This window comes from Erinaceus europaeus, chromosome 15 (assembly GCF_950295315.1).
Source record: "Erinaceus europaeus chromosome 15, mEriEur2.1, whole genome shotgun sequence".
Classification (NCBI taxonomy): domain Eukaryota; kingdom Metazoa; phylum Chordata; class Mammalia; order Eulipotyphla; family Erinaceidae; genus Erinaceus; species Erinaceus europaeus.
In genome coordinates this window covers 37,314,946-37,338,798 of record NC_080176.1, presented here as the reverse complement: position 1 = coordinate 37,338,798, position 23,853 = coordinate 37,314,946, and the positions used below count along the sequence as shown (strand labels likewise).

Sequence of the window (23,853 nt, the reverse complement as noted above, 5' to 3'; positions counted from 1 at the left end):
AGGGTCCTGGTTTGAGCCCCCAGCTCCCCACCTGCAGGGAAGTCCCATCACAGGCAATGAAGAAGGTCTGTAGGTGTCTATCTTTCTCTCCCCCTCTCTGTCTGTCCCTCCTCTCTCCATTTCTCTCTGTCCTATCCAACAACAATGACAATAAGAACAACAATAACAATAACAACAACAATGATAAACAACAAGGGCAAAAAAAAGGGAAAAACAGCCTCCAGGAGCAGTGGATTCATAGTGCAGCCAACAAGCCCCAGAAATAACCCAGGAAGCAAAAACTTTAATTAATTAATTAATTAATTAACATAAAAAATAAAATAAAGTTGATCTTTATATTGCCATTGAGGTCCAAAGGGACCTGACTAACAACCACCACCAAACAAAAAGCATTCAGTATCTCTGCATTTTCAAGTCTGTTTTTATCATTCACCATTCAGGGCCTGGAAGGTGAATTAGAGCGCAGAACAGAACATGCATGCCTGAGGCCCTGGAGATGCTAGGTTTGATCTCTGGCTTCACATTTACAGAGCTGAGCAGTTCTCTCATCTCTCTTATATAAACAAATGAATCAATGAATGAATGAATATTTAAAATAAATTAGCTATATGTCAGGAATCCCTGTAGGAAAATAGATCTTTAGACTTTTATATAACCATGCTGAGATTTTATCAACTGCCTAGATAGCACCTTTCTGCAGTTGTTGATTTTGCATGTCACTGTGCTTTGCTTGAACTTGGAGGAATAAAAGCACAAATATGCCTGGTATCCCTTTACAATGCATGTTTTTCATTATGCTCCTATTTCCAAAAGAAGTCCTCAAAGATGTGTGTATTATATACTGTCTTCCTAAAGATGAATCCACCACCACACTCAAGGACCTAGGTTTGAGCCTCTTGTCCCCACCTACATAAGCAGTGAAGCAGGCCTGCAGATGTCTCTCTTTCTCTCTCCCTCAATCTCCTGCTCCCCTCTTAATTTTTCTCTGAGCTGTCAAATAAAAATACAAAGAAAGGAACATGGCCACCAGGAATGATAGATTCATAATGCAAGCATTGAGCCCCAGCAATAACTCTGGTGGTATTAAATAAATATCCAAATAAATCTGAAGTGGCTATAAATGATCACTTGGACCTAAAAACTCCTAATAAAATTCAGGGCTATTAAATATAATTTTAAAAAATGAAAACATTGTAATTTTTAAAGCTGTCCAGTCATTCTGCTTCAACTCTTCAGTGTCTGAATTGAAACATGGTTTTTCTAGCCAGTGGTCCTCAATCTTGTTTACATGTCCCAAATTCAGAGATGTTGATAAAGTCCCAGGATGTATAAACTATGCCCTGAGGCCCAAATATGCCCCTGCTTGGGATAATAAGGATTTATTGACATATCATTTCTATAACTGCTCCATGCTACAACAGCAAAGCTGAATGCTTGCAGCTTCACCTACAAAGCTATAAAGACTCAATTAGCTGATTCTTTACATAAAGTTGGGCAAACACTAGACAGAAATGATTACCAATAGAGAAAACTGGGTCTTAAAATGAGAAAGACATCCAAATCATCTGGAAAACTTGTTCAAAATACAAGCCTGTGCTTTGCTCCTGAAAAGTTAGACCCAAATCTGCAGCGATACACAGATTGTAAAATCAAGGGATTCTAAAATAGATTTCTGATTAAGAACCATTTTAGCAGAGGACAAGAAAGTACTCACACAAATTTTAAAGATTAAAGTTCTAGGGCAGGGATATAGCACAATGGTTATGCAAAAAGCCTTTCATGTCTGAGGCTTTGAAGTCCCAGGTTCAATTTCTGCCACCACTACAAGCCGGAGCTGAGCAGTGTTCTGTTCTCTCTCTCTCTCTCTCTCTCTCCCTCACCCTCTATCTCTTCCTTCCCCATATATATGCATATATATATGTAATTAATTGTAAAAATATAAAAAATAGTAATTAAAAAGTTTACGTTCTTTCTGGGAAGATAGAATAATGGTTATGCAAAAGACTTTCATGCCTGAGGTACCAAAAGGTCCCAGGTTCAATCTCCTGCACCCCCATAAGCCAGAGCTGAGCGATGCTCTGGTGAAAACAAAAACAAAACAAAGATTAAAGTTCTCAGACTATATCCTGGTTATTGTTGGGAGGGTGAGGGCACAGAACTTCGGTGGTAAGTGTAATGTAAAATTTTACCCTGTAATCTTATAATCTTGTGAGCTACTATTAGCTACAAAATTAAAAATAGCTTGCAATAAATTAAATTGAATTAAAGTTCTCAGGGGTGGGAGGGCACATGGCATTATCCAGTGCTGTGTATCTTCTGGCAACACGGATGTTTATGCTTCTAATGTTCACTGCCAGGAGGTAGAATGCACACTGAGTATTTAAAAATACGTTAATAAAAGACCAAATTGATGTGGATTTCTGCGCATTTCCAAATACAACTAATTACACTGATTGAATCATCTTTCCCTCAAAGCTGTTTTAAGATTTCCCTAATATTCTGTAACAGACTGAACTTCCCTTCAAGTTCAATTAAATGTCTATTTCTGAAGTCACTACCAGTCTGCCAGGGGAGCAAAGAGAATTGAATAACAAAGACTTACTGTAAACAGACCTTAAGTGAAAGATCTAAAACATTCCTGTGGAAGAAAACCAGACATGTGTGTTGTAATCAAGGCTGAAAAACTTACTTCCATCCTAGTCAATTAACAAGCATTTCAGGAAACACTTGCTGAAGCCTGGTATGGGCAGGATACCACAGTAGGTACAGAAGGGGTTAGTCATTCACTCCCTTTCTCACCTTGCTCTCCTTTTTACTGGAGCTCCTGACCCAAGGACTTTTCTCTCTCCGGAGCCTGAATGCTCCTCCCCAGACTCCTATATGGTTCACCCTGCCCCCTTCATTCTCTTTCTTAATTATCTTGAGTGAGGTGCTCCCTGACTACCCTATTCAAACCTCACACTCCAATTTCTCTCACTCTCTCAACCTCACTTTCCCCACAGTGGTCATGGCAAGGCTATCTCCAGCCCACACTCTGAACTGAGCTGTTGCAGAACCTGAGTTCCTTTACCAAGGAGGGCACTCCAGAAAGCATCTTCTAGTATAGTCACAAGTATTTCTTCTCTGTCCTATCCACCCAGACCACAGATACATTGCAAGTGGGAATAGGACTCTCTCTCTCTCTTTCTCTCTCTCTCTCCATATATCACACACACACACACACTTCACATTAGCCCAGCAAGATAGCTAGCTACCTGGTTAACAAGCTCTTCTGGGCACATGGGGCGGGGGTGGGGGCCGGAGGAGAAGCAAACTCCGTGGTGACCCAAGCATGATTCAAACAGGGCACAGTACTGAGCTGTGTGCAGACAGTATGTCCTCATGTGTGCCTTTCTGATAGTGTGTGGATCCCAATATCTTTATGCAGGACACAACCCTGTATATCATGATCTCACATAGTAGAGATTCTACTTGCTTGGTCATCTATGCATTGCATTGTGGGTACATACATGTATATATGTTTATATACATATACAATGTATACCTATTGCATATCCTGTTGGATGTGTCCTTTCACCAGAACATAAGTTCCAGGGAAGCTGGGGCTTTCCTTTCCATTCTGCCCACTGCTGAGTCTCCAGCAGTCAGAATGACAGATCATAAAATACTTGCTGAACGAGAGTGTCAGTGGGATAGCACCCACATCTCTCCTCATTCACCTCTCCACTCCAAAGGTGGAGTAGTGAGCACCCCAGCTCCCTATGCCCAGGGCACTTTTCTGACTTCAGTAGTTTCTCAAGCCTTCTCACAGGCCACACTTGAACTTGCAGGAGTTAATTCCCCAGAAGCAGCCCTTCACTATTAGCAGGTAATAGAAGTTCTTGGGTTGGGATAGTGCTGAGTATTATGACGGTGTGTTGTTTTCTGTGGCTGCTTAGAGAAGTGAAGCTCCTAGAGCTGAAGTGGACCCCTGTTCACCAGGATACCGTCATAGTGGATCTATTCATTCCAGATTCACTCCCTTACCAGTCCTTTCTGGGATGACCTCAAAAATAAACTCCTGTGACTTGATTCATTTCTAAATGTCTCTTTCTGAAGAATCCAAATAAGACAGTAGTGGGTGACCAACTTCCACTGGAGTTCTGTGAGCAAGTTAGTAAGGTATAATCTAAGCTCTGTCTAGTCCCCTTAGTCAGGTAGTGCCATTGCAGAAGACAGGTTGGAGGAAAGAATGATGCAAAGTTCAAATAGGCAGCACCTGTAAGGTCCCTGGATGCTTCAGTAAGGAGGACAGTAAGGAGCACAGTGCACACAGGAAGCATGTAAAGGATTCAGTGTAAATTTTCACTGAAGTTCAACCAAAAGACGGGATACTTGCCTTTTATATCTCCAGCTACTGGATCTTCTGCACTTGGAGTATAGGTAGGGAAAATGGGAATTCCTAGAAAAACAGTTTAGAAGGATTAAGGATGCAGTAAATAAAACATTAGTTTGCACCAGCTAAGAACACCTCTACAATCTAGTGACAAATAGCATGTAAAGGCTAACTAAGAGGAAGGCCATAGTGTTATATTTAAAATGCTCTATGAGTGGAAACCAGACTGGTTGGGAAATCTCTGATCTGTGCTCTAATAAACACAAATTTAGTGCTTAAAAAAGCCAAGTCTCAGTCCAAGCAGGGATGAGCCCGATTTCTTTTTCTTCACATCTTCTGGTGTTTTATTATGTAAAAGTGAAAGCATTGCTTTCAAGTTGTTTCCCCCATGAAGACTTTGTTTATGCCATAATATTACTTCAGGTTTTCTTTTCTTTTCCACTAAAAATGCAAACATATTCTGCTCAGCAACTACCCGCTAATTAAACATGCTAAATTGGTTAAGCCTTGATTTGGTGTTAGAATGTTCGGGCTGAAATGTGGCCTCCTTAAGTACTGGGTAATTATACAAATACCTTTAAGCTAGCACACTCAACAGTGAAAGTGGCTGCTAGATGGATCATTATCCTGAGAATGACAGATGTGATCCAGAGTACACAGTCACCCCTGACTGGTCCTGACCCCAGACCTTCTCCACTCAAGAGTTTAGCTGCTGTGACTATGTGATTGTGGAGGATGAGGGTGGAAAGAACTCATGCAGCCATGGGGTAGGAGCTCTTCTTGAGAAAGTATGTAAACAGTGTAGATTTCACCTCACCACAGGATAATCAGACACCTGTCATGACTTGGATAGCTGATTCCTGGGGATCTCCTATTGTCTGTTCTGTGATGGTTCTGACAGATCCATGATTTTCCCCTCTCCGGGCTGCTGAGATAATCACTTAGATCACCACTCTGAGCACTGGGCAGAAGGGGAAGAGGAACCATCCCCCTGGTAACCAGAAACACTGCGCACAGGAAGATGCAAATGAGCATCTGGAAGTCCTGACATTTCTTCCAGGTTTAAGAAGAAAAACCACACATGGATTGCAGGCTAAACTGTAATTTCCATTGGCTGACCTTTTGGATTCACTGAGATGATAATGTCTATGGCACAACCTAGCACTGATACAAACTTTACATTCCTTCTTCTGGAAATGCTTTCACATAAATACAAGCCTCTGGCTCTGGAGATTTCTGTCCACCCCACTGTCTACCATGACCTCGGGTGTAATGGAGACAGTGAAGTTCTACAGCAAGAAGTGGTCCTTCTCCCTCTGTAGTGAACACTTACTTGAGCATAATGGGAAGTGATGGTAGCCAACAGCACACTTCTCACAATGGTCTCCTTGGAAATTCAGTTTGCAGTGACAGCGACCTGACCCCTGTTCACAGTCATCCGCATGCTCAGGGTTACAGCTACAAGCTGAGAAAAGTCATTCCAGTTTTCAAAGGATTAGTCTGTCACACCTCAGCTCTCCAGATATGAGGCAGGGCTAGGGTATGTGCTACTGGTGGTGGTGGTGGTGGTGGTGGTGGTGGTGGTGTGTGTGTGTGTGTGTGTGTGTGTGTGTGTGTGAATTTTTCAAGATGATAGATGTGGTATGGCACTACCAGCTAGTGGTTTTGTCTCCTAAGCCAAAATATTTACTCAGATCCTTTGACTTTCCCAAAACTAAAAATGCAAATAAAAATAAAATACTTTAGGTTGAGGGTAAATAGCATAATGGTTACACAAAAAGACTCTCATGTCTGAGGCTCCAAAGTCCCAGGTTCAACTCCCAACACATACCATCATAAGCTAGAGCTGAGCAGTGCTCTGGTTTAATATATATATCTTTACATTTACTGTGGAAATTAAGGCATTTGTAGAACTATTTAAGCAATGCCTTGCAAGCACCAATTAATAAGAAAATCTTAGCCATTAAAAAACAACAACTATTATTTTGGCAGTGGAAATAGTTCCACTACTACAATGCAGGGTTTAGATGTCTGAGGTCCCTGGTTCAATCCATGGTGCTGCATGTACCGGAGCACTGCTCTACAAGTGTTCTCTCTCTCTCTCTCTCTTCCTCTCTCTCTCGCCCCTCCTGCTCTCTCTCCCCCCTCCTGTGAATTTTTTTATCATATGAAATAAATAAATATTTAAAATAAAAATATAATTATTACTAAATCCTTGTGAAAACTGACTATATCATCTAATACTAATTCTGATAGACTCTAAAACTGTAATAATAGTAGCATGTCAAAACAATAGAAAGCACAAAAATTAACAGTTTAAAGTCTAAAACATAGCAGGATCAATCCTAAACATATTTTCCTAAATGCTTTTGATGGCATTTCATTTTATCTTAGGGAATTTATTTTCATTTCAATTTATTTATTTTATTTATTAGTTATTTAGTATTGATTTATAAAATTATGAGACAACAGGGGTATAATTCCACACCATTCCCACCACTAGAGGTCTGTGTCCCCATTCCCTCCATTGGAGACTACAGTAGTTCTCCCAAGATTATGGGTCCCTCTACCCTAATCCAGCTTCCTAGTTCTATCTCAACTCTGACTACATTTTCCCAGACAATGTTTTTATTCCATCTGCATGTTAGCTATCAAGCTCAAACAAAAAATACTAAAGTCATGGCCCCTTAGGAATGTACCTAAAATAGGTTGGAGAGAAACTAGGAAGTCTAAGATTCCTATTCTCATATGCTCTATTCCTACTTTTTGGTTCCTGTTTATTGAGGAATTTTATTGTTTTGTCTTGCTTTATATCTTGCCGCCTTTCAGACACCAAATTGCAGATGCTACTATGATTCTATCCTGATTTCCCTGGGCAGACAACCTTACCAATGTACCCCAGAACCTCACCTCTCCAGAGTCCTGTCCTACTAGGGAAAGACAAAAACAGGCTGGGGGTATGGATCAACCTGCCAATGCCAATGTCCAGAGAAGAAGCAATTACAGAACCCCATTTATTTATTTATTTATTTATTTACTTATTTATGTAATCAAGGTGGGGCTTAATACTGGCAATTCCACTGGTTTCCCTGTTTAATATCAGATAGAAAGAGGAGAAACATCACAGCACTACCCTACTGCTTATGAAATTCCCCTGTACACACCCATTTGGTGGCAGGGGCTCAAATTCTGAGTCCTCATGCGTGGTGAAGTGCATATTCTACTGGGTGAACTATGTCCCAGTTCCTATCATTTTCATCTATATAAAAGAAATATTATGAGATGTAGAGATTGATTGAGGTCACACAGCTAGGAAGAAGTAGAACTAATAAGATGGGGGAGGTGAGAAGAGAGAGAGACAAAGAGACAGAGAGAGAATGAATGAATGAATGGAACTATTAAGCAGTCAGGGTTTAGCTCATGACCTCACTGAAGCAATATCCACAGTCTAAGACCTACCAAGTTGGGATAAGACTTACGGGTGCAGCCATGGGGGGCCTCAACTGGAACACCATGTGGGCGGTAATAGCCCTTAGCACATTTTTCACAGTTTACACCAGCTGTGTTATGCTAGAAAAAAAAAAAAAGATGAAAGAAACTTAGAGAGAACACATAGAAGAATTTTTTTCTGTTCATCCAGAAATGATTATATCATATACAAGTATAATCTTGGTTGCACTGAGTTAGCGTTGACCTTGACCATGAGTCTCAAAGACTGGTCACAGGGCAGTAACTTCAGTGTGGCTCTGGACTGTCTTTTCCACTAGGAGAAGGCTAGAGCGTGAGTTTCATGAACCAAAATAGCCCTCATTTCCCCCCTGAGCCCCAAATTTTCCCAATGATGTACCTGATGTTACAGGATTTGCTTAATGAAACACCTAACTCTAAAGAGCCAACCTTCATAACTTCATTCAGAAAAACCAGTGAACAGATAATAAATTGCCCTTAGGTTTAGGTTTAAACCCTGGGGATGAAAAGTCAGGTGTATCTATAAAAGCCCTGGAAACAACCCAGATGCCAAACAACAGATAAGTGATTAAGAAAGGTGTGGTATATATGCACACAATGGAATACCACACAGTTGTAAGAAATGATGGAGATATATTGAATATATTCCATATATTGAACAAAACTTGAAGAAATCATATTAAGTTGATAAGTCAGACGGAACATAAGAAAGAAAGGAAGAAAAGACAAACATGGGCTGAAGCTTGGACTTCGGTGTAGTGTATTGCAGCAAAGCAAAGCACTCTGTGATGGGGAAAATGAGAGATAGGGTTAGGAAAAGGTGTCTGATAGCCAGTACATGACAGTGAAGAGTGCCTTGGGGTGGTAGTGAGGATGGTACTTAGTACCTGTCACGGAGACAAGAAACTGTACCTATGGATCATCAACTATCCTGCAAATCACTATTTCTCCAATAAAATGATTTGGGGGAAAACTGTATGTATTTTTATCTTCTCTAATTTTGGAAGAAAGTTCACATAAAGATCCTATTCTAATGTTATCTATGCTTTAGTCATGAAACTATTTCCCAAACATTTCTGTTACACGAGTGGAAAATGAAGGCATGAAGCTCATACACAGAACTCATTTAAAGTATAATACTGAGGCTTTTTATACTTCATGGCTAATCCCTGTAATTGCCACAAAATCAAATTACCCAACATGCATCATCACTTTCCAAGAACTATACACCATGGTCTAGCTCAATTCTGTGTCTCTCTCCCTCTCCCTAATTTGGAAACAATTTAGACACCAGTGGTCTTTCATTAATGAAAGGAAAGGCAATAGGAAGTTTAAAAGAACAAATATAACACAGCCTGACCCAGAAAGAATCTGCATAGAAACAGAGAATAAAACAAAGACTCTACTATATCCCTCTTCCATATTTATGGTTATTTTTTAAATTAATTACAGACTTTTACTTACTGTCACTCCTGGTTTGTGGGCTGAAATCTGAATTCACTTTAATATCGAGGCTTCCCATCAGTATGAACACTTCTATGGCTTCATATTTACATGCATAAACATTTGAGGCAAATCAGAAACAGCCATAGTCCACCTTCTCTTCCACCAAATGCAAATTAACCTCTGGAATCTATTGCTTGCCAATATGACTTATTCTCAGCAGATGGACCAAGTTAGCCTTGGCTCCCCAATTTTACCCATTAGAATATAAAATGAGGCAAGTTCTTCAAATTGTGTACTCCACCCAAGCTCTCCTCTCTTCTGCAAACGCTAGAAGAAGTGAACCACCTGCCACAGAGAAGTTATGATTTTTAAAAATTTTTAAAGTTTGTTTTATATTTATTTTCCCTTTTGTTACACTTGTTGTTTTTTAACATTGTGGTTATTATTATTGTTGTCATCATTGTTGGATAGGACAGAGAGAAATGGAGAGAGGAGGGGAAGACATAGAGGGGGAGAGAAAGATAGACACCTGCAGACCTGCTTCACCACCTGTGAAACGACCCCCCTGCAAGTGGGAAGCCGGGGGCTCAAACCAGGAACCTTCCACCGGTCCTTATGCTTTGCACCATGTGCACTTAAGCCACTGCACTACCACCCGACTCCCAATTTTTTAAATTATTTTATATTTATTTATTCCCTTTAATTGCCCTTGTTGTTTTATCGTAGTTATTATTGTTGTTGTTACTGATGTCATTGTTGTTGGATAGGACAGAGAGAAATGGAGAGAGGAGGAGAAGACAGAAAGTGGGAAAGACACCTGCAGACCTGCTTCACCACCAGTGAAGCCACTCCCCTGCAGGTGGGGAGCCGGGGGCTCCAACTGGGATCCTTAAGCTGGTCCTTGCACTTTGCACCACCTGTGCTTAACCTGCTGTGCTACCACCCAGCTCCCAGAAGTCATGTTTTCAAGGCACCTTCTTCACATCATCTTGGATGGAGCTTCAAGGAATCATGATCAACTAGAAAGAGAAGAATGAATATGGGATGATCTCACTCATAGACAGAACTCAAAAAATAGAAACAAGGGAAACACAAAGCAGAAGTTTAAGTGGGTTTGGTGTATTGCTCCAAAGTAAAGGAGTCTGGTGGGATGGGGTCTTTAAGGTCCTGGTACAAGATGGCAGAGGAGGACCTAGGTGGGGGTTACAGTGTTTTGCAGAAAACTGAGAAATTTTGCACATTTATCAACAACTGAATTTACTTCTTCTTCTAACGTTTGCCACTGAATTTACTGTAAACCATTAATATATCCTATAAAATATATCAAAAAAAGAATGAGGGGAGGCAACAAGTTATACTACCAATAAAATAAAGCCTGTAGTTTGTCTTCAAATCTCAGATTATCTAAGACACACCCTGGGGGCAGCCAAATATCATGACCATATTTGAACCAAGGACATGATTCTGGAATTTCTATACAGGAGGAGATGTTCTCATTGGAGGAGTGGGTGCTGAAATGGAAAGTTAAAATGAAAAGAACTTAACTTCCCAAACCAGAATGGGATGGTGATTGGTGGAGTCTCACCAGGAGGTAAACTGGCCTACCATAGTTCTCTTCTTTTGACACCACCTAGAGTAGCTTTGTATGGAATGCTTTCCAAAATCCCAGGTCCTTCTTTGAAAAATTTTAAATCCTAATTCTCATAAGGAAAACATCTGCATCCAGCTAAACCCATCTCTAACACTATCCCTCAGTTCCTGGAGCACACTCACAACACGGTTGCTGGCTTTTACTTCCATGAATCTCATGAGCTGGATGTTAGGGAATACAATCAAAAGAGTGTAATGCCCAGTTGACCCACCAGCTTGGGCTGGTCAGGCTTCTCACTCCCTTCTTTGGGAATATACTTCCCCCAAACGGTTCCAGGGGTATTGCCTTAAATGTGAAGCATGTTGTTAAGACGATCTGGATTGCATATGACTGAATACAGTTGAAGACTGAGATCTGGCTGGGTTTGACACAGAAAACTACTTGTAGGGGGCAGTGGCACACCAGATTAATAACACACAGTACAAAGTGTAAGGACTCACACAAGGATCCACGTTTGAGCCCCTGGTTCTCCCTCTGCAGGGGGTTCGCTTCACAGGTGGTGAAGCATGTCTGCAGGTGTCTATCTTTCTCTCCCCGGCTCCCCTGCTCTCTCAATTTCTCTCTGTCCTATCCAACAACAGCTATAACAACAACAATGGAAAAGATGTGCGTTCCAGGAGCAGTGGATTCATAAAGCTTGCAGGGAGCCCAAGATAACCCTGGAGTCAAAGAAAGAAAAAGAGAGGGGAGAGGGAGGGAGAGGGAGAGAGAGGATGGAAACTACTTGTATTGTAGCTAACCAAGGCAAGCCTCATAAATGACTTACTTGGCTTATTTCAACTGCCACCTGATTATTAGGCATACCCATCTCTTTCTTTGGGCTCTCCCTGCCCTCTGTGGATAGAAGTCTATTTCAGATGATAACTGAGATGCACCTGGCTTGTTCTCTAACACATGAAGACTATAGGCTAGTCCACTTGGGCCATACTCTGCCAGCAAGTTCCTTATATCAACTTTTCTAAGAATCCTTGCTCTGTCTCAGGGCCCTCATGAGACAATTTGAGACAATTGCCCAACATGTGGTACGGCAAATGCTACATTAATTTCTTTTCTTCTAAAAATGCAAGGTAGAAATATCTCATGCTAAATTTAAGTTACTAAACAAAGTTTAAATTTGGGGAGGGGAGACTCTTCATTGGATATTAAGAGAGTAAAACATTTTTGGGGCGTGCGGGTGGTGGTACACTCAACCAAATGCACATATTACAGCGTGCAAGAGCCCAGGTACAAGCCCCATACCCCACCTGCTGGTGGAGGGGGTACACTTCACAAGCTAGGAAACAGATCTTTCTGTCTCCTCCCCCCTCCTCAATTTCTGTCTGTCCTACTCAATAAAATAGAAAAAAAAAATAAATTAAAATTAAAAAAACTGTCCCATCTCGATGTTTCTCATTGGCAACTCTGATCCTGACATTTCCAGAATGTTTATTTCCCTTTAAAATATAGTCTTCGGGAGTCGGGCACAGTGGGTTAAGCACACATGGCGCAAAGTGCAAGGACTGGCAGAAGGATCCCGGTTCGAGCCCCCGGCTCCCCACCTGCAGGGGAGTCGCTTCACAGGTGGTGAAGCAGGTCTCCAGGTGTCTATCTTTCTCTCTCCCTTTCTGTCTTCCCCTCCTCTCTCCATTTCTCTCTGTCCTATCCAACAACAACTACAACAATAAAACAACAAGGGCAACAAAAGGGAATAAATAAATATTGAAAAAATAATAAGATAAAATAAAATACAGTCTTCAAACATATATTCAGTAGGGTACTACTCTGCAATTTTTTTTTAATTTTTGGATATTACCTTTAATATCCAAGCTCAGGTAGAAGGCTTAAGAAGTAGACTCGCACACGTGGAAAAATAAAAAAGAATTTCCAATTTAGAAGTTATAGTTAGTCTACTCTTTTAATTCACAGATGAGGGAGAGGAAAGGTTTAGAAGAATGAAGAGACTCTGTGAAATTGCAGACTCCATCAGGTCAACTATAAGAGTAATATCTGAGGAGGAGGACTAGAGATAATTTTCAGAGAAATTTTAGCTGAGAATCTCCCTCACCTAGGCAGTCCCCAGAACATACTATTCAAGAGTCAGAATTCAAAAATTCTGGTTTCAATTTTTTAAATACAACAGTTCTAAATAACCTGTAACCAAAGGAGAAATAAAAAGGGAAATTTGAAATTATTCAAAATTGGGTAACAACAAAAAATACATTAAAATTTATGGTAAGCAGCTAAAAAAGCAAAGTGAAACTCATATCTTTAAATGTTTGTGTTAGAATAATGTCTAAAAATGCAAATATTCCCATAAAACATGCACATGATTTTTCTCCACTTGTACTGGGGGGGTGCTAAATGATTTACAATGCAGTAATTGACACCTGGGTACGATTTCATGATGCACCAGGACTCCAACGTTCTCTTCTGCCTCTCTCTCCCTCTCCTTCCCCATAGTCCTCTGCTTTGATGCAATAGAACATTCCCAGTCTACAATTCACTTCATGTTCCCCTTCCCTGTTCTATTTATCAAGTTCCCTTTTTATTTCTTCTTTGACTACAGGTTATTTAGAACTGTGGTATTTCAAAAACTAAAACTTTCCTAATGATCATGTTCCTTTTAATTTAGCTCTATTTCGGTCAGAAAGTGTGATCTATAGCTATCTGTGTTTAATCCTTTTAAGTCTGTGTACTATGAGCAGGAATCAAATGAAGGCTTATCTTGGGAAATGTGCACATATACACTTGGAAAGAGCCTGGATGTGACTCAAGAAATTTGTGGTACCTGTACACAGCAGAATACTACTCAACTATTAAGAATAATGAGATCACTTGCCACTTGCTCCTCATCTTAGATGGGATTTGAAGGAATTGTGTCAAGATAAGCTGGAAGGAGAAAGAAGAATAAGATATGGTTTCACTCAGTCAGAACTTAAGAAGCAAGGACAGGTGGTCTGGGAGGTGGCACAGTGGATAAAGCACTGGACTCTCAAGCCTGAGGTCCTAAGTTCAATCCCAAGCAGCACATGTATCAGAGTGATGTCTGGTTCTTTCTCTCTCTCCTCCTATCTTTCTCATTAATAAATAAATAAAAATATTTTAAAAGAAGAAGAGGCAAGGACAGAAAGTGAAACACAAAGTAATACCTGGGCTAGGCCTAATACATTGAACCAAACCAAAGGGCTAGGGGGAGGGGGTGTGGGGGTAAGGTGGGGGTGGGGAGTGGTTTTAGAGTTCTGGTGTTCAGTGGTGTGGGAGGATCTACGATATGGGGTGGGAGTGTTTTTGTGGACACTTATGATGATGAAAAGAGAAATTTTACCTATGTGTCAGCATTTGTACTGTTAACCATTGACACACTTCCCAATGAAAGGAAAAAAAGAGAAAGAAAAGGAATCCATAGCTTACCATTGTTAACGTGATATTCTTTATTTAGATGCTTTATTTTACCTTATCTTTCTTACATTTGATGAGACACAGAAATTGAAAGAGGGGACATAGAAAAATAGAGACAGACACCTGCAGCACTGTTTCACATCTTGTGAAGCCTCCTCCCTGCAGATGGGGACTGGGAGTTTGAACTTGGGTCCTTGTGCATGCCAGCATCTGCACTTAATGAGGCACACCATATCCCAGCTCAGTTCTATAGGTATCAACACCTAAGGCAGGGTGTTTGGTGGCATGGTTCAGCTGACATGTTTTGTTTATTTTTTCTTTTTGTAAGGACTTTGGGGTTTTTTTAATGAGATTTATTTATATATTTATGAAGAAAGGTAGAAAGGGTGAAGGAGGGACAGAGAGGGAACCAGAATGATGCTCATCTCTGGGCAAAGTGTTGCTGTGATTGAACCTGCCATTTCTGCAGCTTCAGACATGCCGACTGACTTTCTAATAGGCTGACTTCTCTCTCAGACCCTTGCAGATTTTTTAGCCTAGTGTTATCAATTTACCCTCAGAGTGCTATCTGAATCTTTATTACTATCAAATTTTCTATTTTTCTCTTTAATACTGTCATTTTTTGCTCTGTGTATTTTTAAATTTTTACTGAAGATGCTAGATTTACCGCTGTTTATGGATCTGTGTAAGTTTTGGGAGGACTACTTCACACTTTCATGTGAATATGTCTCTAGAATGGGAAAACTATCGGGGGAGGGGGTGGGATATGGAGATTGGGCGGTGGGAATTGTGTGGAGTTGTACCCCTCCTACCCTATGGTTTTGTTAATTAATCCTTTCTTTTAACCTGATGCCCCACTGCCTGGCCCAACTATCATATTTTTCATGGAGTCTAAGAGTTTTTTGGTTTTTACTGTCATTTGTTCATTTGCGTTGGTTTTTCTTATACCACTCAGCAATTGCATTTCACTTTCTAATTTAGATTGTTGAGAATAATCACCTCAGTTCCACCCTCATTGTCATAAAAGGCTGATCTCACTCAAAGACAAAAGTTGAAAAATAAGAACAGCAGGGAAAACACTAAGCAGAACTTCGACTGGAGCTAGTGTACTGCACCAAAGTAAAAGACTCTGGGTGGGGTGGGGGGAGAGTTCAGATACTGAAACATGATGGCAGAGGACCTAGGGGGGTTGAATGGTTATGTGGAAAACTGAGAAATGTTATACATGTACAAACTACTGTACTGTTCACTGTAAACCATTAATCCTCCAATAAAGAAAAATTTTTTTAAAGATTTCATATTTTTATAGCTGAATATCACTCCACTGAGTCTATATAACTTCTTTAGTCATCTAGATTTTTCTTTTTCTTAGTTACCATGAGCTGCACTGCCATGAACATAGAGGTACAAATATCTTTTCAAACTAGTGGTTTTTATAGAATTGTATACATATCCAGGAACTCTATGTCTAGGTCATATGCTATTTCTATTTTCATTTTTAAGGTATATCCACTCCATTTTCCATGGAGGCTGCACCAATTTACACTGACTAGTGCTTCATGTGTTTTAAAGCTTTCTTAGTGTTCTGCTGTTTCCCTGGTGAGCTTAATCTTCGTAAGAATGATTTTCCAACTTCATTTGATGGGACAGAGAGAAACTGGGAGGGAAAGGAGACAGAGAGGACAGCAAGACAGAGAGATATCTGAAGCATTGCTTCATCACTCATGAAGACTTTCACTTGGCAGCACATTGCCTAGCCAGGGTACCATCTCTGGTCCCCAGATTTAATCTTGTGTCATTAGTAAATATCTCTATTCGTGTCTATGAATGTTCTTTGTATTGAAGTCTATTTTATGTGATTATAATATCACCATTCTGGCCTTCTAATGTTTTGTATACAAAAATGACCAGGGGCTTCTGGAGATTCTTGTAATATGTATCATCTTTTGACACTTTTTTTAATTGAGGCTTACCAAATGCTTATTTCATCTGATAACACAACTTTGTTTTTCAATTCGCTGATATTTTATTTAGTTTTTTTTGTGTGTGTGTATTCTTGAGCACTCCTCACCTGACAGTTAATGCAGACCCCTCCACCTGCATAGATGCCTTGTGCATTCAAACTTGCCTGCTGCCTCTCAACATCTGGATCATAGTAGCAGTCCATGGCATGGCCATGGCAGTTGCATGCTGGAAAAAACAGATGAAGTTAATGCCACGTTATTCCTGTAAGACACTGAGGAAATCTCACCAGACTCCTTGCTCTTTGAGCTACGATAGTTTATTCTGGAATACCAGGCACCCTTTCAATGGAAAATGTTAGGGAAATTTCATGAAGTTTAGCCTACAATAATATGTAATTTATAACTTTAAAAACAAAATTTTGAATCTTAGACCAGAAACTAGCAAATACTTAGAGGAAATTCTTGGTAAAACTTTTTTCCATCTACATTTTATAGGCATCTTCAATGATACAAATCCAATTGCAAGGAAGACAAAGCCAAAAATAAGCCAATGGGACTACATCAAATTGAAAAGCTTCTGCATAGCAAAAGAAACCACCGCCCAAACAAAGAGATTCCTTAGTGAATGGGAGGAGATCTTTACATGCCATACATCAGACGAAAGGTTAATAACCAAAATATGTTAAAAAAAAAAAAACTCACCAAATTCTCCAAGTCTTTGATTGTCAGAGAAATGCAAATAAAGACAACAATGAGATACCACTTCACTCTTGTGAGAATGTCATACATCAGAAAAAGTAGCAGCAAGAAATGCTGGAGAGGTTGTGGGGACAAAGGAACTCTCCTGCACTGCTGGTGGGAATGTCAATTGGTCCAACTCCTGTGGAGAGCAGTCTGTAGAACTCCCAGAAAGCTAAAAATGAACCTACTATATGACCCTACAATTCCTATCTTGGGAATATATCCTAAGGAACCCAACACATCCATCCTATGTGTATAGGTATACACATTTGTGTATACCTATGTCCATAGCAGCACAATTTGTTTTTTATTTTATTTTATTATTAATGATTTAAAATTGATTACAAAATTACATATCCACAGGGGTATAATTCCATACCGTTACCACCACCAAAGTTCTGAATCCCCGATCCCTCTATTGTAAACTACAATAGTTCTAAGGTTGTTGCTATGGGTTAACTATCACTTCTACAACTATCTGTCTGTATTTGTCCTTTTTTTTTTTTTTTGACAGAAGTGTTTTGTTTAATTTTTTATCTTTATTTATTTTTTAGATAGAGACAGTCAGAAATTGAGAGGGAAGGGGGTGATAGAGAGGGAGAGAAACAGAGAGATGCCTGCAGCATTGCTTCACCACTTGTGAAGCTTTTCCCCCCTGCAGGTGGGGACCAGGGGCTCGAACCTGGGTCCTTATGCACTGTAACATGTGTGCTCAACCAGGTGCACCACCACCTGGCTCCTGTCTTTTTTTTTTTTTAAGGAACCACCTTCTCTTCCTTTCCAAACCACATATAACCCTATTACTACATACAAAAGCCCTCTCTTTGTCCTCCTCTCTCTCTGGGTCCTGATGGAGTTAAGAGTTTAGAGTCCTCTTATCCTCTTCTCCTATCACTTCTCCCCTGTTGGGAAATTGTGGTTGAACTTTGGCAGGGCCCACAAACCACTATATTTCCATGCAAATATTATTTACATATCCCCACCATGTTATCCCCTCAGGGTATTGCTAATCCTGCAGCTTTCTACCTTCTCAGAATGCCTTTTTCTTTTCTCCACCCTCTTCCCTAGCCAATTCCATCCCAACTTGCTACTTCTGAAATTCTCCTATAAAAGCCACTTCTGTTTCCGCTCTTTCTTCTTCCTTCTCGCTCTCTCTTTCTTTTCCGTGTCCCGACCTGGAGAAGGGCTGGCATGCATATCAGGAGGCTGCCATTTTGCTAGCTCCACATGGCCTAAACCCACTTTGCTCACACCCGACTCTGGGGCGTCCGCAAGAATAAAGATTTGCATTCCTGCTCTGCCATGAGTTCCTGGTCTCTTCTCTCTCTGGCGACACTAGCCCAGCACTCCCCCACTAGGAATATGGAGCAAAATTATTTTTGGGGTGCAGAAGGTGGGAGTTCTGACTTCTGTAACTGTTCTCTGCTGGACATTGGCATTGACAGGTTGATTCATACCCCAGCCTGGCAGCACAATTTGTAATATCCAAAACCTGAAAGCAACCCAGGTGTCCAACAACAGATGAGCAGCTGAGAAAATTTTGGTCTATATACACAATGGAATACTGCTCAGCTACTAATAATGAATTCACTTCCTTCACCTCATCTTGGATAGAGCTTGAAGGAATCATGTTAAGTGAGATAAGCCAGAGAGAGAAGGATGAATATGGGATGATCTCACTCACAGACAGAAGTCAAGTATAAAACAGAAAGGGATGCACAAAGCAGAACTTGGACTGGGTTTGGAGTATCGCACCAAAGTAAAAAAGACTCTGGGGTGGAGGGTGGATTTTCAGGTCCACCATAGGGGGGTTAAGAGTGTGGACACAGACCTTTGTTAGTGGGAATGATGCTAAACTATACTTTTATTAACTTACAATCTTTTAAATATCTATTCAATATGTTGGGGAAATAGATTGAATATTCAAGTTCTTTAACTTCCTATACTTCAGTTCTGCATATATATTCCTTTAGTCTAAGTATTTAATGTTTCATATTTATAAATTATTGAATTCTGACACTGGACTTAAATTGTTAAAGCATTTCTAAAAATATATTTTTTAAACTATTAAGTTACCACAACCTTAGACCAGATAGATCAGAATCATCTGGTCCTGTCAGTATCTAAGATATAATTATTACTAGACAGCATTAAATGACATAAATCATGGTGAGGTCAAGTATAATACAATAAATAAAATCCCTAACCATGGGATTTCTAAATCAAACCAATATCCCAAATAACTTGGTTATAATAATAATTATTTATTGCCTTCATAAACTCTAAGACTGTAAGAAACTTTCCCCATTCTATTTAAAATCTGTATCTCTCCCAGTCCTGGAACCTCTGGGACTTTGCCTGTATTTCTTAATGCCTCTCCTTTCAATTCCTTACCCTGTAATATAGCTTCTACTAACCTCAACTAAGTCAATATAACCAGTGACACCATTATGCTGCTACTGTCCTTTTGTTTTGGATTATATCCAGAGATGTCAAGGCTGAAATGTCAACTTTCCAATTCCAATGATCTGCTAAGACCTTTCCTAACACATCGGACTACCTAGATGACAATGACTCAGCGCTCTGTTGTCTCTCCTCGCTCTGTCTATTCTTTCCTCTCTTTCCCTCTAAACTAAAACAAAAAAACTTGATGTGTAGTGGTGGTTGCCTACGTGTGCAAGACCCTGGCATCCCACTAAGAAAAGATGGCAAAGAGTTCTTAGTAATATGGAAAAAATATCTAATGGTATCAAGTGAAAAAAAGATCAGGATACAGAACTGTTTACATTTGGATTTTACATATCTAGATATGTCCCTGAGCACTGACCTTCAACTGCACCAATACCTTTCAAGGCTAGCATCTAAAAACACTCTTAGAACTCCTAAATGGATATGCCTTGTGGTGAAGTTTGCTGGCCAACTGACCATCCATCTCATACTAATTATGAAATATAGATTCAAGGGAGTCGGGTGGTGGCACAACGGGTTAAGCTCACGTGGCACAAAGCACAAGGACAGGCGGAAGGGTCCCCTTTCAAGCCCCTGGCTCCCCACCTGCAGGGGAGTCACTTCACAGGCAGTGAAGCAGGTCTGCAGGTGTCTATCTTTCTCTCCCCCTCTCTTCTTTCCCCTCCTCTCTCCATTTCTCTTTGTCCTATCCAACAACAACGACATCAATAACCATAACAATGTTAAACAACAAGGGCAACAAAAGGGAAAAATAAATAAATATAAAAATTTTTTAAAAAGAAATCTCTATAAAAAAAAAGAAAGAAATATAGACTCAAGTGTCTTTCAGGGAGGCCTGACAATAGATTATCCAGTTGAGCACACATTACCATGTTCAAGGGCCTGGGTTCAAGCTCCTAGTCCCCAACTTCAGGAGATAAGCTTCAGGAGAAGTAAAGAAATCATACAACTTTCTCTCTTTCTCTACCTCCCCTCCCCTTCTCAATTTCTCTAAATCCCATAAAAAAAAACTTTTAATGTATTTTGTTCATTTAAAAAAGGCAAATTCATCTTCAATTGCTAAAACTATTTAGGAATAAAAATAGTCCAGTCACTAAAGTTGATAACTAAAATTTATAAAAATGTTTTCAGCAATTGGAATACATTAGGCTATGTGTTCTGAGGGTCAATTTAAAAGAAATTCTTCAACTAGATGCCCTACAATTTGTTTGTTAAAATGACATTTTCTAAATGTATATTGCACCCATCATTAAAAGCAGCTGTCTTCTCTCCTTCTTCCTCTGGTCCCTCCATTCTGTACCCCTCAATCCTAGAACAGTACTCCTGCCCCCTCCCTCCCCTGCTCCCTTAATGCTTCTAGTTTCCCATTCTCATCACTGTCTCTAGAATTCAGTCTTCAAAACAGCTGCGATTTTTGCCCTGTATCACATCCTAAGAAATGGTGAGGATTTGGTTGGAGAGGAGGGATGGGACCACAGCACTTTGCTGGTGGGAGTAGTGTAGAATTAATACTCCTATTATTTTATGATCTTATAAACATTTATAATTAACAAAAGAAATGGTAATGGTTTGAAATTTAATGGTAGCTGCATCATATTTTCTATGCTAAAAAGAGAGACCAGCCAGCATGTTGAAGCACTCAGCCAAACACTTGCATATCTATAATAGATGTTCAGTACACACTAGCTGTGGCTGATGCTATTTTTATCCTCATCTGAATCTCCACTCAAGCACTTTACCCTGACTCTAGGTCAGGTCATTATAACAGACAGACCAAAGTCTTTTTGGCTGACATGTCATCCCCACCTGCTTCTTCAGGACAACCTTAGCTGAGGAAACACAGCCTTAATCTTCAGGTAGAGATGGGATCACCATCCAGAGCATTCCCCCCACCCTGAGTACTCACCTTCACACTCATTGCTCAGCTCCCGAGTAGCAGGCAGCCAGTGCCTTTGATTGTACCCCACACAACAGCGGTCACATGTCTCCCCGCAGGTGTGGTGCTGGCATTCACACCGAAACCTGAACATGTGGTGGGGCACATCTCAGTTACTACAGTTTTCCTTAAGAGCAGTTCCAGCTGGACTAGGGAGATAGCATAATGGTTATGCAAAAGACTTTCATTGTCTAAGGCTCCAAGGTCCCAGGTTCAACCCCCAGCACTGCCATAAGCCAGAGATGAGCAGTGCTCCTCTGGTGTCTCTATGTATCTCTCATTAAAATTAAATATTGTTTTAAAAGAAATAAAATGCCCACTATCCAACAGAGTGTATTGCTGCCATGCATGAGTACATGAGTTCAAGCTCCTGATTCCCACCTGCAGGAGAAACTTCATGAGTGGTGGAATAGTACTGAGCCTCCTCATTTCCCTGTCCCAGCTCAAAAAAAAAAAAAAATGGGGTTGGGAGATAGCTTAATAGTTATGTAAGACTTTCTAGCCTGAGGCTCTAGCGCCTAAATTCAACCTTCTGTACCAGCATAAGCCAGGGCTGTGTGGAGCTGTGTGAAGCTGGTGGTAGGGGGGTATAGCAGGGGGGCTTAAGAAGTCCATATTTGAAAACTGCCACAAGCCCACTGTGTTCATGGCTACCCAAGGTGCCGTGTATTGTGTAATTGTAATTAAGAAAACAAAGCCTTGGGGGCTGTAGCTCACATAGTGCTAAGTACAAGGACCCACTCAAAGATTCTGGTTTCCAGCCTCCCACCTGCCAACTCCCCACCTGCAGGGGGGTCACTTAGCAAGCAGTGAAGCAGACATGTAAGTGTTTATCTTTCTCTCTTCCCCTCCTCTCTCAATTTCTCTCTGTCCTATCTAACAACAACCACCACAACAACTAAACAACAGCAACAGCAACAACAATGGGGAAAAACAAAACATAACAAAAAAAAGATGACCTCCAGGAGCAGTGGATTCCTAGTGCAGGAACTAGCCCCACCAATAACCCTGGAGGCATGATGGGCCTAGACCTCTAACAGATCCCTCTCACCACTGTCACTGGTCATCTCCATCAGTAACAACATAATGCACTCCTTGGTGGGTCCCTATAGGACCTTGCCCTCAATGTGGATCAACAACGGTTCCATTCTCCAAAGGGAGTTTGGATAACATAGTCTACCTATCACCTGAGGAAGATAGGTCCTGAAATTGGTGCAGCCTGGAATGCTCCTAGCTATGACCACAGAATGCAAACTCAGACCTACAGGGATGCAGAGATTACATAGGCTCCCGTGCTGAATATGGGCCCCAGACCAAATCGATGGGACATACAATTAACAATATTCATATAATTTTCCCATATTTGGAAGTTACTCTCTTCCCTGATCCAGCTTTCTAGCCCTTTTTCCAACTGTGACACCATCTCCCCTGACAATAACCTGGGTCTACCTGCATACTAAATGTCAGGCTCAGGCAAAAACTGATAAAGTCATGGACCCTTTGGAATATACCTGAAATAGACCTACTAGATTTTCCCAAAATGGACACCCCAAATTTTCATTTGCAATATTCTTGCCTTTAGGTTCATGATTAGTCAACAATTTGTTCTGCTTTATATTTTAACTCTTTTTCAGCCACTAGGTTCCAGATGCTACCATGATGCCAACCTAACTTCCCTGGGCAAATGACCCCACCAATGTGTCCTGGAGCCTCACCTCCCCAGAGCCTTGCTCCACTAGGAAAAGACAGAAATAGACTGGGAGTATGGATGGATCTGCCAACACTCATGTCCATCGGGGAAGTAATTATAGAAGCCAGACCTTCCACCTTTTGCATGCCACAATGACCCTGGGTCCATGCTCCCAGAGGGATAAAGAATAAAAAAACTATCAAAGGAGGGGATTGAATATGGAGTTCTAGTAGTGAGAATTGTGTGGAATTGCACTGATCTTATCCTATGGTCTTGTCAATATTTCTATTTTATAAATAATAATAAGAAGAAGAAGAAGAGGAAGAGGAAGAAGGAGAAGGAGAAGGAGAAGGAGAAGGAGAAGGAGAAGGAGAAGGAGAAGGAGAAGGAGAAAACAAAGCCTCCCCAGACTCCTGCTCCACTAGGGAAAGATAGAAACCCTGGGCCCCTACTCCCAGAGGGATAGGGATAAAGAATAGGAAAGCTTTCAAGGGAGGGGATGGGATATGGAGTTCTGGGAGTGGGAATTGTATCCCTCTTGTGCTATGGTCTTTTTGGTCATTATTAAATAAATAATTAAAAAACAAAGCATTTCACATCCAACTTCTTCTTTTTAAGAACTAACCTTTGTGCTTTTTTAAAAAATATTTATTTCCATTTTTATTGTCCTTTTTTTTTTTTCCTCCTCCAGGGTTATTGCTGGGGTTGGTGCCTGCACCATGAATCCACCGCTCC

At 40.5% G+C, this 23,853-nt stretch overlaps 1 protein-coding gene across 1 annotated transcript in view; it reads right to left on the bottom strand.

Moving 5' to 3' along the window:
- Positions 1-23,853, bottom strand: part of LAMA3 (laminin subunit alpha 3) — a 266,943-nt gene that overhangs the window by 137,284 nt on the left and 105,806 nt on the right. Inside the window, exons 7-11 of the mRNA XM_060174081.1 lie at positions 21,399-21,514; positions 16,390-16,508; positions 7,855-7,945; positions 5,709-5,840; positions 4,379-4,441 (exon numbers count right to left, since the gene is read on the bottom strand). Of these exons, the coding sequence (XP_060030064.1) occupies positions 4,379-4,441; positions 5,709-5,840; positions 7,855-7,945; positions 16,390-16,508; positions 21,399-21,514 (521 nt within the window). The remainder of the gene's footprint in view (positions 1-4,378; positions 4,442-5,708; positions 5,841-7,854; positions 7,946-16,389; positions 16,509-21,398; positions 21,515-23,853) is intronic.